This window comes from Centropristis striata, chromosome 4 (assembly GCF_030273125.1).
Source record: "Centropristis striata isolate RG_2023a ecotype Rhode Island chromosome 4, C.striata_1.0, whole genome shotgun sequence".
NCBI classification, from domain to species: Eukaryota; Metazoa; Chordata; class Actinopteri; order Perciformes; family Serranidae; genus Centropristis; species Centropristis striata.
The window spans coordinates 14879708-14895104 of record NC_081520.1 but is presented as its reverse complement, the minus strand read 5'-3'; the positions used below and the strand labels follow the sequence as shown (position 1 = coordinate 14895104).

At 37.8% G+C, this 15397-nt stretch overlaps 1 protein-coding gene across 2 annotated transcripts in view; it reads right to left on the bottom strand.

Moving 5' to 3' along the window:
- tenm4 (teneurin transmembrane protein 4) overlaps positions 1–15397 on the bottom strand; it is a 169531-nt gene that overhangs the window by 126403 nt on the left and 27731 nt on the right. For both annotated transcript variants that reach the window (XM_059331878.1, XM_059331879.1), the window contains exons 2-3: positions 3151–3437; positions 1364–1636 (exon numbers count right to left, since the gene is read on the bottom strand). In XM_059331878.1, the coding sequence (XP_059187861.1) occupies positions 1364–1636; positions 3151–3373 (496 nt within the window). In that variant the 5' untranslated portion in view covers positions 3374–3437. The remainder of the gene's footprint in view (positions 1–1363; positions 1637–3150; positions 3438–15397) is intronic.

Sequence of the window (15397 nt, the reverse complement as noted above, 5' to 3'; positions counted from 1 at the left end):
GATGATCAAGCAGAGGGATGCCACGTTCTCTCCCTGAGTCATTCGGGCAAATGGATTCCACTTCCAAGAGTCATTTCTGTCAGTTATAATAAGAAGCTAATACATAATGTGACACACTCTGAAATGCAAAACTATTCACAAGGTTCTCTGCAAGGCTGTGCAGGGGCAATTAGAATTTTGCTGCTAGGCCCTTGATGAGTTCCTCTATCTCTGAAGTATCCTGGGAACAGTATCATAAATCTGCCAGTTAATATGCATGATTTAGGTTTGTGTTAAACTTTTTATAATGTGAAACAGAACTTAAATTTCCCCACATAACATCTCTTTTAAAAAAAGGAAAAAAAGGAAAACTGGACGAGAATCCATTTTGGCAGAAATGAAGGTAAACACAGAAAAGAGTAGGCATTATGGACACAAAAGGGCTATGTGGGTATGGGAAACCTGTCTGCCAGGTACTGCCTCCACACTGCACTGAATTCACTCCAGGAGCTTGTATACAGTGTATACTCCATCCAAGCAATTAATAAGTTGTAACTGAGTTACGGACAAATAAGTGCTCAGGGACTGAGCTGAGTATCCAAATGGCATTTCTGCTTCCAAACGGAATTCTGCAATATCATGACTTTATAGCACACTGATCTACAATTTGACAGAAAGTGTTTTTAGCAAAACTGCTATTATCTTCTGGCATTTGCAGGCACTCGCAATGGTTCATAGTTACATATTCCCTGAGCTCAAGTGACCTTCTGAGCCAGCAGACAGGCTCATCTAGCCCTTGGGGGAAACACCAAGCCACAGATGGATTAATTCAATACATATGGCTTCCCACTTCCTGGCAGCGATTTCACCAAGAAACCTGCCAAACCATTCCCTATCAAAGTAATGCATACACAGCGATGCACACACTGCCACAAAAATAAGAGAGAATAAAATGATCAGGGAATGCTGAACAGCAGAGGCAATTCTGGCTGGGCTGGAACACTGGTAATTGTCTATTCTGCAAGACAACAAATCCTAAAGAAATGCAAATCGAGATTTAAAAATCTTAATTAATGTGTCAACTTCAGTTTGGTCAGACTGAAACAGTTCCAGAGTGTCAAAATGTACCAAGAAAGATAGAAAAGATGCCACTAAACAAATCCATACCAACACAATCACCATTTAGACCACACAGAATATTCTATCTTATGCTAATTGCTGTTTTAAACACATGCAATTCTGCTTGAATGTACAGGAACATGTTTTTAAAAACTATATTTTCCTTTTATACATAAAATTTGCTTCCACATGGAAAACACACAGAGTAAAATCTGCTTGCCTGAAAAAGGACTGGCAGAGAAAGTAGAAGAGAAAAGCTCCCTACCGTTTTCTGTGTTCTCATGTTCAGTGTCAGTCAGAGTTAGATTGGAGTTCGCCCTGCTGGAGAGGCACGAGCTGCGGCCTGATTTGGTGTTGCTGCGGCCCCATAATCTGACTGCATGCTCCGGCGACATGATGCCATCTGTCTCTGTGTCTGCATCTGAGCCCACACTGACTGAGTATTCGCGGTGTGGCATCCCCAGGTCAGTCCTGTATGTAGCTACGTGGGTTGGGAGAGCCTCTCCAAAGCCAAGGTTTCGAAGAGAAAAGTCTGCCCCTGCAGCAAACCAATAAAATACAAAGCCCTGGTGATTAATTCTGCCACTAACTGCATCACTCAACATAATTAACTGTTCTCATTACAGAAAAATAAGATGACAGCAATATACTGGCCTTGAGAGGTGCAGTAATCATATAAAAGCAATAGTTTTGGAGCTACATTAAGATGCAGGTACATTTAGTACTCACACTAAAGCCCCGATCTATTAGATCATGATGTGATTATAGCATCTTCCAATACGTAAGTTGCACCACATTCATCTCAGTGTCCCAATAACAAATTTGAGTCTTATTCCTACCATGAGTAGGACATTCTCAAATCCCACACATTGATGCTTGAAAGAAAGTCGATGTTTTTTGTTAGTCTTTTGTTTTTGTTCACACCTTTTTATCTATTTAAATGTTGTTTTATTTGTTGATTAGGAAACTGAGACATCTGTCTTGTATTAAGTTCTCTATCAAGGTAATTAAAATTACCACAGCATGTCAGGAGATTTGTAAAGCAATCCATGCTGATTTGAGAATCCCACTAGATTGTATTACAACTGAAAATTAATTAATTAAATAAATAAATAAATAGCACAACCAAAAGGTTTCATTCCTTGGTAACACTTTACAATAACTAACTAAATAATGTTCATAGATGGTTTATAAACCAATTATTAACCATCTACAAAGTGCTATACATATTTAATCTTTAAATGTTTTCAACCAATTTCTTAAAGGTCTATGAATCATTTCAAAATCATTAACATACTTAATATGGTGTTAAAATGTTATAATGAGTGCAACTAAAACTATTAATAAACTGTTAATTATAATTTAATTGTTTGTTAATGGTAAAGTAACTATAAACTTGCATTAATATACAATCTATTTTCCATTTATAATAAATATAACGAATGATTTAGTTACCTAAACATGAATAAATTGTGTATTTACCATTCTAAATGGCCTATTTACGGTTTATAAATGATGATTAAACATTAATAAATGTGTTTACCATTTATAAATTATGTTTTTTGTAAAGTCCTTTAGTAAACCACCTGATGAAAATGACTTTTGTCATTATAATAAAAAATTAATATTTACTTTGTAAAATCGCTGACCATGCTTCAGTTAAATTCGAGGCTACCTCGACAGTGCCATCACATCTGATTTGAACTTTGATGATCAATAATATATTGGAAAGAGCAGGTAAAGGTTTGCATGTCTTCCATGCAGTTTTTAACAGTGGCATGGTAAGTTCAATCCCTGGTCACTTCTGTTAATAGTCAAACTATACGCAGTGACCTCTACAGAGACTGAATGTGAATTATCAAGAGACTTCTTATTAAAAAGCAATGATGCATATATTGAGACCAGGCAGTAATACGCTCTTAACATAATAACAGGCTTTCTCGTGTCATTGTGCACTGCTAATATACTTATAGATGAATCACGCTTATATGAATAACAATCTCTTCCATTGTAGCACAGCAGTTTATATATATTGGCACAGCTAAGGCTAACCTTGCCGGTTGAACTCGTCCACTTCGTGATGAACCATTTCCTTGACACGGCTCCCGTAGGCCATCCGTGAGTCATGGTCGAAGGCCTTGAGTGTTTCACTGGAGCTGTAGGATTTGGGGTTGGGCTTGCCATCCTCACTGTCTGCAGAGGAGCTGGTGTAACGGCGCTCTGTGTCCTGCCGGGCAGTGAGCGAGCGGTAAGGTCTACGTTCCTTCACTTCCATGGCTGCCTCCACACTATTTTCAACATCAATTGTGGATCACACTGCCAGTTCAGTTTGAGTGATTCTGTAGAAGAAAAACACAAACAAAAGAAATTAGGACATTTTGATGTATGAGAAGATGTGTGCACAGCAGTGTTGATTTTTGAATGTAATCCTTTCAAAATGCATCATCAAACATAATCACTAGCAACCATAATTAAATACGATTTTATAGTTGTACTGCTAGTAATGATAAAAAAAGCCCCATCAGTAATCATTTGAAAAAAGAAATCCCTGATACTATACACACACACACACACACACTGAACCAAGTAACTGTGAAAATAAATAAAATGCAAATGCATGTTTCCAACCAGCGGTGTATGCATGGCTCAGCACACACAGGGAGAACCACCAGGATTAGATTTAATAAAATATGGCACAACAAATCTTGCACCTATAAAGTTTACGGTGCAAGTCTCCCACAAATATTCTATTTTATGTGCCGTATAGAAATGCTGGGCCTCCAGCATCTGTAAAAGTGGCAGGTGTCCTTCCATGAATTGTGTTGTTTATAAGTTACAAATCATCACCAGTTTGAAGACTGAGGAGTCAAACAAATCTAGGACTACAGCGAACCAGCAGAGATGATTAAAATCTGAAACATAAAACCACAACTGTCAAAGAGCACACCGAGTACAAGATCAATAGAGAGGGAATTTTAGCATGTAGCTATTTTATTTTCTTGCCTTGAAGGACAAAAAGAGAAAAAAGAAACATGCTTGAAAAATAATTTTAATATACTAAAATACAATTATTTTCCCTGTTTACTTATTTACTATATACTCTGTAATGTATTCTCTGTTTTAGTGCAACATGATATAACTTAATATGTAATATTAAACTATATAGTGTGTAACATGCAGTAACAACTGATGATGCCAGAATAAATCACATGGTTTAAAGATATTGAGTTGGATTAACAAATGTCAATGTGGATATAAACCTGATTAAAGGCTTGGCCACTGTTTACTTTGAAGCTCAATTACTGAACATAGAGAATTAGGGAGCCAGATATTGCAGCAATATAATATATTTTCCTGCTTATTCCAAATGCAATGTCAGAGTAATATATCCATAATTAAATATCATGAGCTGAGAACTTTATCATCCGTGCTGCTACTTGCCTACACACTTGAAAATGTATTTTTACTAAAAGCAAAAATGGGATGAAAGTCACTGGATTAGAGAACACAGCTCTTTGAAAAAGAGATAAAAACTACTCCTGGCAAATCTGGGAGTTTTTACTGACAATATGCCTGTGTTGTTCAGACAAGGATTTTTCCACAAGATAAGCTCTTTATGAATACTGTATGAGATTTATGCCGGACAGAACAATAAACAATAATCCCAAGTGAACTATATTTGCCCCTGCTTAAAAGAAAAAACTTTTTATTGAAGACACCATTGTAGGGTTTGGGGGTCTCTTTTTGTATGTATTGACAGCTGAAAAGATCCTGGTGATTAATGACTTGGGGCCTCAATAGCACGACCTCCGCCACATGGGGGGGAGAAAATGCTCCCACTCTGCAACCGCAAGAGCACTTCAGCTGCTCCCAAGATTTCAGACGCAGCTTGTATGGGTTGCTAATTTTTACCTTTTTGCTCAAGATCCTTGATGCTATGCAAATGCAAGAGAGTGGAGAACAAGCAGCTTTCTAAAGTTTCAAGAATGTTCTGTAAAGTGCATTGTTTTTGTTTCCAAAGAGCTGGGCTCAATGCTTTAGCCATCTCTCTTCTCCACAGCCCTTCCTCCTCATTATTAATCGGCTGGTATGCAATGAGATGTACCTTTGAGGCCATGGGAAACCCAGAGGAGTTTTTCAAAAAGCAACAAGCCGTACACAATGACAGATGATATGGGATGCAAATGTTTGGTCTTCGAAACGTATCCATCTTAACTGCAGCTGTCAGAATTTTTTACACAAAGCATACTGTAAAACTAAACAGCGCTGTTATTCATAAATAGGCTACATCTGGCATTATCATTGTGTTTCAGCGCCAGAGAGCAAAGCTGTTGTTCTTGTTCATCTGTCTAGGTCTAAATCCTGGGAGAAGAAGCCAAAACAAAGAAAATGCCACCGTTGTATTATTTAAACGTACTGGTATGTGAAGATAATAAACAGAAGGTTTTATTTAACCAAGATGTCTCCCCAGTAAGAAGTGATAAGAGGACTATTTTTAAAGTGTTATTATCATCTCATGGTAGAACACAAGGGACTGAAAAAGTAGCTTGAAACACTGAAGGAGAAGGTTAATGAGGGTACATTCACAAAGACTCAGTAAGAAAAGTTATTTACAAAGACCAGTGAAAAATGGCTGTCATGGATTAAAATCTCTGAAATGAAGATAGCAATCACATGCTTTTATTTCAAAGACAAAGTTCCTCTCAAGCTGCAGAGTGTGAGCAGTGCCAAAAAGAAGCTAACTGCATATCTATGCAATGATCCAAAATCAATTGAGGTCTCTCTGCATAGACAAAAGAAATGATGGATGGTCTGTTTTCCCCTTTAAAACAATTGCACACTCTACATTTTTCAATTGCATTGTCTACAATTGGCCAGGACAGAGCCAGGTTTGTCTGCGGTTGTAAAGCAAATGTATAGCAGCTGTAAGCAGAGTAATTATGTGCTTCTGCAGCGTTGGTGTTGCACGGAGCAATGCCCAAAGCATTGTGTCGATTGGAGTCATATACAGTGATGTCCTTGTTGTGTGTTGAATTGTGTATGTGCAGATTCAAACCCTAAGAAAACAAAATATAATTTTCTTTGGAAACACAGTGTGTGCCAAGGTGAATGAAGATAAAATCTGACCTATTCTGCACTTCAATGCATCCATGAACTAAGAAGAAATCCTGATCAGCTAATAAATGTCTGAATAGGTCATCACATAAATGCATGGCCATCTGAGCTGCTCAAGAAAAAGTAAAATCAAAATAAATGCAATAAACTAGATAATAATGGTTTCAATTGTCAAATAAAAGTATATGTACGTACATACAGTCATGGAAAAAAATATTAGACCACCCTTTTTCTTCAATTTCTTGTTCATTTTAATGCCTGGTTTTAATACATTTGTTTGGACAAATATAGCAATAACAACAAAAATAGCTCATAAGAGTCTAATTTAGGAGCTGATATCGAGCCATTCCCATGGTTTTCTTGATAATAACCACAATCATTATCAAGATGACTGTATGAGTCAAGTTTTTACAGACAGCATATAATCAGTAACATAGATATATCGTTGGCCATGATACTGACAATTCACTGCTGTGTGTATGATTTCACAGCCTATAATCAAAGATTAAAACCATTTTAATATACGGGACAGAAGGCAGAGCTTATGGCGCTGCAGTGAAAAAATTTGCCAGTAGCCAAAAGAAAGCAACAACCTCAGTCACCAGCCACATACACGCTCAGGACAGTATTTCCCTATACTAACATGACAATTTTGTGTTTAAACTGAATCATCTTTGTTACTATAGATCTTTACATATCCCCAGCCCAGGCTGTTACACACACACTCAAGGGGTTTGAACGTGCAAAGCCCAAAGGGTAGCATGCATTTTTTAGTGCTGCAACAAAAGAATATTTTCATCATCAATCAATACCATTTTTCAAGCCATTTCAGAAAATGTCAGAAAGTAGTAAAAACTGTTATTTTATGTTCCGAGAAACCAAGGTTATATCCTAAAATAGTTTTTATTTGTCTGCCCAACAGTCAAAGACTCGAAGAAATTCAAATTTTAATGAAAAGTTTAAGAGTTATATTATTTATTCTTGCTGTACAAATGATGTGTGCTTGTTAGTATAAAGTCTCTCCATGAATAATGCTTAAGAAGACAACTTTAAAGCTGTGAAAATATGGGCAGGATGAAAACTTTGTAGCTTCAACCTACCCATAAAAAACCCCTCCCGCAGAGTGAACGGCAGGTTACAGAAGCCTCTGTTAAAACACTCGTTGAGGTTTTTGCTGGGCAGATCGTTGTGACCATTGCTCCAGTGTCAGGAGTAAGTTAAATATGGGATCTAAATACGTGGGAGGCGTTTGGGGTACAATATAAATGCAAATGGCTCTGTACTATCCATCAAACAATTAGCAGTGTGCTGAGAATTGCTATTCAGTGCGGCTGCATATAAATCTAGCCTTCTCTCTGCACACAACCCTGTTTTCCATGATAATTAACCGCTTGCTGCTCTTTACATGTCATGGATTTTCCATGCCAAATCCAAGACGAAATGCCAACGAACATTCTTAGAACACACAGAAAAGAGACAAAGTAACACACATGCACAATGTTTGGCAAATCCCTTGGAGTATAATCTAAAATGATTACAGATTACTTGTCTGTGAAATCACTTAATTACTCAGTATTATTACTAATTGCTATCACTAAGATTGAGACATAATGTATTACTGATTAGTGATGACATTTTTAGACTGATATAGAGGGCATGAGCAGAATATTTGTTGAAAAGGCTATAGCTTTTCAGTTCAGGGAGACCAAACAAAAATGTTTATTTAGCATCAATGTTAATAAGTATATAACTGTCAACATAATTTAATAAATCTAACCAAAATCACCCTTTGTAATGTGTGGAGAAAATATATATTATCATTGGTATTTCTGCACATGGACATTGTATATAAGAAATCAGGCGAAAAATGTTTCAACTAAATTTTTGGTTCGGATTTGTTTAGTATATTTGTTTTTCATTATCTAACCTAGTCACGTAGTCAAAGGATTAGTGACAGTTAGCTCACAACACTGCAGACAAACATCTACACAGAAAAGCGGCCTGTAGTGCAACAGAGAGGAAATTTGGGCAGATATCAAGAACATTGTCTACAGGGTCCATTGAGAGCAAGGAAAGCTCCATACAGGCACCACTTACTTCTTTTCTGGAAATCTTTCACATGCTTGGGCTCTATAGAAAAGCCTTCTCGGTCAACAGAAAGGTGTGTTTTCAACAGAGGAAAAAAGAGTTGGGTAGAAGGAGTGGGGGGCTCAATAGCCTGCCAAACAGATCTGAATTCTTGGTGCTATTGCAGGCTAGGGAGGGGAGGGGGCTCAGTGGTGGCGGGGGCATCTCTGCAGCCGCCTCCTTCCGGGATCAAAAGCGAGCCCCGCCAGTGAATAAAACAGAATGCGTAAAAGCCTTAACATAAACAAAAGTAGCCTGGGACCGCTGCTGCAGCACGCTCCCTGCTACTAATCACTCTAAGCGATTCAAGGTTTAGTCCTGACAGAGGGAGCAGCCAATGGAATAATGCCTTTAAACCAGCCCGGTAAATAACAGGGAGAAGAAGTCTATTTATTCACTTTCTGCATTGATGTACATCCCTGACCTTGGCCAAATACAGCTAAATGTTAGCGCTTCTATGTCAGCCTGAAATGTCCACTTATCAATATTGCTGCTAAACCACAATGAAATACATCTGTGTGCTTTGCTGGCTTGCCACTGCAGTATGGCTGTAGATAAAAGCTAGCATGTCAGGCAGTATCCAGAGCGATAAATCCTATACTGAATTAGGGGAAATCAGTAATTTAAACGCATAAGATTCCCTATAGTCCTGTGGAACAACTGAGAGAACAAATAACTCTAAGGCTAATGCAGGACCTCTCAACCCAGGAGGCTGAAGTGCTTCTGTTCCCAAGCATGGCTGCTGAGTGCACAGGTCACCCTAGTGGTGACCCATCTCTCATTAGTCTACAATTAATGCTCATTATCCTGCAAAGGCCAGACCTTTGAGAGATTGATTTATAGTTTGGCCTGCAGTGAAACTACGCCTTACACCAGCTAAGCAATAATCAACTCACTGTAAATCTGCTACTGTCAAACTTATTGTTACAAATGTTTTAGGTTTGCAGCTGTATCCTGTGGAGGATCTATGGGACTAAAATGCTGTAAAAAAATGATGTTCTGAACAAAAATATCTTACATGCTGTTCCTGAGCCCTGAGGACTGGTTCACTGGAATTACAAAAACACATTTTTCCCATTATATGTAAATAGTGGAGCTGACATTGTGTCAGACACGTTTTCAGATATTTACCTTGATAGCAAAGATATTCCATTCACCACCTCGAATACGATGGAGGTGAATGGAATTTCATTTCTGGTGTTCACAGCACTGAACAATTACATTTTAAGAAATTAATAGCAGTATTTTTCAAAAATTCAATGCCCCCATTTATCTGGATACTCTGCAGACCTAGGTGTTTTAATGGAACTACTATTTTACCTTAGTTATGGTCCCTGAAAACCGCCAACAGCAAGGTGGTCACACGGGCAGGTCCACAAACAGAAATCCATTTACCCTCACAGTTTTGTTGTGGACGCAGAAATCACAGAGACACTTATCTTAGGGTCTTTGCAAACGAAAAAACATATAGTATATATATTTATATGTTGGGTAACTGCTTTGGGTAAGTATGATAAGCACCAATGTGGAGACAGCATGTAAATTGTTTTGCACTCTTTCACATATTTGATGTTGACCTCTGCTTCAAGATCAGCTAACATGCTTCAGTCTCCTCTAACAGCAGCTTGAGCACACATTCCTCTCACTAACAGCAAAACATTCAACAGACATTTTCAGGTGAGCTTTGAAGGAGCTGTATTGGAGGTTATCCGCAATTTGGCAACAGTGATGGTGAACAGCTGAATAAACTTCTAAATATATGCCTTAGCCATCTGAATGGATTTTAGCAGACACAGTTAATTAATACTTTTTTGGACTGCTGCAGCGGAGAGCTGCTCTCATTTTGCTTTGGATCATCACTGAAAAACTGAGCAGTTTTGCAGTTGTATGTTAGATTAACTCAGGAACTTAATTTGAGAACTATTTAATATTGGAAACTGGTCAAATAACAATAATTGTATTACTAGTTACAGTTCATATTATAAGGCAGGTCAGTGAGCTCAAACCTGTGTGGCTTCTGCTTCACTTTGTCTCAACACTATTCTAGATATCTATATCTTCTTACTGTAGCTTACATTTATATCACTTTTCACAGGTAATTCTCAGACACATCCTAATGATATCATCAATTATGCTTCCTGGATTCTAGGTGCACATTATATATTAATGATATATTGCCACGTACATGTACCTGGTGTCTGTTTATATGCCAACAGCCTTTCCAATAACACTTGCCTTGGTCTCATTATAACATGACTGGCTGTGTTGTACAGACCTGTTTTGTATTGGCCTTAAGTATTCATGCAATTGATGTCGCCATTTAACAGAGGATGCAAAATGAGGTGAAAGCTAATGTTTATTGTTTTTTTTCCCCAGCACTTTATTAGTTTTCTACTCAACCCTGGGAGTAGGCTGCCTGGGTAATTTAAAAGACTCTGAAGAGTACTAAAGGTACAGAAAATAAAGCAGGTAACTCCCATGCTATTGCCATTGTATTCAAATACTAAAATTAAAAGTCTGCAGTTTCTTGGAAAATCTAATATTTACAAAATGATTCACTGATGTTATCACACCTTAATGCCACTAATGATCCTGCAGTTTATTGGATCCAAACATGATGCATGAATAATGTTTAGTAGTATAACACAGTGATGTAAGTGTAAATTCCTCTTATTCTGTTTGAATGAATGCATTCATGTATTAAACATTTAGTAAACACACATCTGTTCAAAGAAAGATAGAAATAAATCATGCACTAACAGAAACAGAGACGGCATTAATCATTGTCCTGCACACATGATAACACGAAGGACATACAGTACAATACAACTAAAAACCTTCAAATCCAACAGATACAGCACAGAAAAAACAGTTTCTAGACTGAGTCAAGCTAGATTTCAGTTGACTCATGGCATCAGAACTTGTCTCAAGTAACCACTTGTGTTTGGATTTCACTTCCCTGCCCGATATGCAAACAACCATGTAAATCACTTAATTTCTGTTGGATAGAAAGAAGTGAGTACAGATGGAGTCTATAGCCATAGTGCACAACATACAGCACATTGTCACATGCATCTCCAAATTCTTCAAAAGTAGCTCCAACAGTTCAACATGAGTGTGTCCCCAAAGCCTTGTTGATGTATTTAGAGATGTCCACTGTAATCAGAATAGGGCTGGGCGATATGGACCAAAAGTCATATCCCGATATATTTAGGCTGAATATAGATATATGATATATAACCCTTTATTTCTAAGTGAGAGCAACTGTTCAGTCAAAGTCAAAGCCTAATATAACATGTCACAAGTAGTTTTATTGAAACTTTTTTATTTAAGTGAACATAAATACTGTATAACAACCTTTTTTTTTTTTAAACCAAAGCTCCATAAAGTGCACATTTAAATAAAAAAAATCTTAAATAGAAATAGCCTATGAAAGCCTATTATTTTATTTAACGTTTATTTGATATGGACATAGCAATTACATTGGACAGACCAGATGCATTGTTTAAGTGTTTTAGCAAAAGTGCTAATTTGCAACACTTGTCCATAGGTAGTTTTTGAAAAGATAGGGCAATTAAAAAACAGAGCAATTAAAATAACAAGGATGGAAAAAAGAAGGACCAGACAAAGATAAGAGAGAAAAAAAGAAGAAAAAAACAGCAACAGAACAATGGGAAAAAGAAGTCAAAGAAGTACAAGAAATTTACAATAAATAGGCCAATCTTTTTCTGAAATAAATATATTTATATGAGAAAAGAATAACAAACGATTACAAAATAGCTAAATATGACATATATATATATATATATATATATATCTTATATATCAATATATCTTTTATATCGATATATATGGCTCAGCCGTAAATCAGATCACCTCATATACACTTTTCTTCAGAGTGTGACCACAGTGACAGGCTTCCATGAATCCCACCATCAAGCTACCAAGTGGAAACCACCCATTCTGCTTATTTCCCTGTGTGTCGGGTTATGAAGACAAGGACAATACATGGCAACTGTGTTGCTCTGAAACAGCAGCCATAAGTAGAAGAACTCCCCTTAAAGAGACTGAGAGATAGTGCTGTCGTACTGCTGGATACCAATTACAATTCGCTCACAACAGGGGTCGTGAGATTTCCTCATGATATGTAACTTGTGTGGGCCAAGAGTAAAGAAGTGCACTGCACAGATCATAGACTTAGTAAAGTCTTCCAATCATCAATCACCACTGCCATAGGCAGGAATCCCTTCCTCAGGAGAGAACCAGCTTCTTCCTTTAAACGTTCCTTCTCTTATTTATCCTTGCAGGATTTTTCTGGGACATTTGGCAATTCCACTACAGAAATGTAGCTGTTGAGTTGACAAAGAAATATCATTTCTGCTGAGCACTGCATGGGTTAGGCTGTTGTCAGTCAAGTTACAAGTCATGTGTGAACTGATCTACAACCCCAAATCTGAAAGAGTTGGGACATTGTCTGAAATGTGTAACATATATTAATTTGACACCAGTGGAAAAGTGGCAGGAGTAAACCAAAATCTATTAAAATTTTTTTTCAACTGATAATTTCAGCTGTGTGTTTAGTTGTTTGCAAAAAAAAAATAGTTTTACAGAAACTATAGGCTATGGCTTAATTTTCTTTTGGTCTAATCCTTATCCTTCCCCAGGTGGGTTTAAAGGGTTAATGTTCAAACTGATTCACTTTTATTTTGTAAACTCTGAATTCTGAATTTAATGCAGCGATGGGGTTGTAAAATGCAGCAAAGGACAATGATTTATAATAGTATACACAAACCAATCAAAGTAAACGAACAAACAAAGGGAAGCGCTGTATTTGTTTCAAGTAAAAGGGTCAATCAATCACATAAACTGGACTAATTAGGTTTCCCCACAACAGCAATAATATGGATCCTAGCTGAGCTTTGCAAAATGAATCCGCTAACATGGCGGGCTTGAGACGATATTAACATGAGAACCATGTGATAAGCCGATGCAGAACAAGCACGTGCACAACTCTGTTGTTAGACACAATAAAACCAGTGGCTGTTCAATATCAACCGTAAAAAATCAGCACACACAGCAAAGCTAGACGGAGGGTTCCTGCATGGTAATGATCTTACTCTAAGTGCCTAACTGAGTCATCTCCGCAAGCCCTGCTTTGACAACCACACACCTCCCACATCTTCCATCTCAGCAGCCTCTGGGTGGGGCTAATCACTCTGTAGCTTCATCATCGACTGGATGACAGCTCCGGCTGTAAAGATGCTATGTCTAGAAGGCGTGGCTGCTGCAGTGGCCTACTGTAAACACACAGTACTTGTTTTCCAGAGCTGAAAACAGAGCATCACAACATCACATTTAAGAAAAAAAAGCTCTTCCGTTGAGCATGAAGAATGAAATTAATTTTGCCATCCTTTTAGTGCTACAGTACAGACAAGAATCCTGAGAGGATTTTCCTGGGGCACTGAGAGTTGGTGTATGCTGATTTGCCCCTAACTGATTATGACATGAAATGGCTGACGGGTAGCTTGGCAGTGCTGTTTTGACCTGCACAATCCCCTTCCTCTGCCTCTCAGGCACCAGAGGACTGCACTTTCTGATCCCAGTGGCTGAACATTAGACAGTGCTGAGGCTTATGCACAAATGCCTGTGCAATTTCTTTTTTCGGCTTATCGACTATCAGTCTTTAATGCAGCTTTTATTCCTTGTGGAAAGCCCCATGTTACATATTACGAAAACACACAATGAAACAAAATCAAAGATATGTGTTGTCTTTTATCCCCCTGTCATCTTGATTGTTGATGCATACGAGGGAAATGCCCTTTCATCTATCAGAGCAGGGCACTGCATCCTCCAATGTATAAATTTAATTCTCCAAGTAAATTAGGATTGATCACCACAGCTCTAGGCCACAATCAGCATCCATGATCTAATCAAGGCCCGGCCCTAGACAGAAAAGGATACTTCCATAAATAAAAACCATATGAGAGCCAGCAAGTGCCCATAACACTGGGGGGAAATTTGATTACCCTCTCCCTCTCTACAGGTGTGCTTTTAGCCCTCTACCTTCAAAGACTGCCAGTCTGATATAATGCCACACTATGTGCATCCTCACTGTTGTTTTCCTGCACTAAGGGTTTTACATCATACTTGCATCAGCGGATGTGAGCACCGAATGCTGGAGTCACTGCTAAGCAGGCGATGCCCATAGAAGCCTGGATGAGGCCGATCCCAGGGAGACAGGATCTGTCAGGAGCTCCTTGCCCAGCGACACCCAGGGTAATAAATTACCCAGAATTAACACGTCATCCTGCGCTCCACACAGCAGCCGCACTCCACTCACGCCATGCTGCTTAATGGATCTATTAACCAAATGGATACAGGGGTAAACTGCTTTGAGAGCTGAAATTATTGTTTGGTATATGCTAACATTGTCTGGGAGACATTTGCTCTTTCAGTTGATATTGTTATTGCAAAATGAACGTGCAGACCACTTTTCCAACATCAAATGTACAAGGTTCGTACACTTTTTCAGTGGTAAAATTCAAGCACTTTTCGAGGACTTTCAAGGTCCATTTTCAAGCTTTTCCAGGACCTTACAACGGTTGTAAGTTTTATGTTTTAGATAAGTGCTTACATGCTAAAAGGGGTAAGTTCACTCAACCATACTGACATCGATGGTATTACGCTTTTAACAACCAAAAGTACATTGTAACGAATTTCACTGTAAAAAAACAGTAAAATTCTGGCAGCAGGGACGCCAGTATTTTACTGTTAATTTACAGTCCACATACTGTAATTTATTTAACAGTATATTACTGTATTTTGGCTTACAGTATATGATCGTAGGATAATGGTGTGTGAAATTTTACAGCAATTCATTACAATTAGTATTTAATGCTTTTAATTTATAGTTATCTACTTTTATTGTTAATTGACCGATTTAACTGTTAATCTACATATGAGGGATGAATATTTAACAGTATTTTACAATTATTATAAACAGTAGTATACTGTTGTAAATTCACCGTAAATACACAGCATTTCGTTACAGTGTACA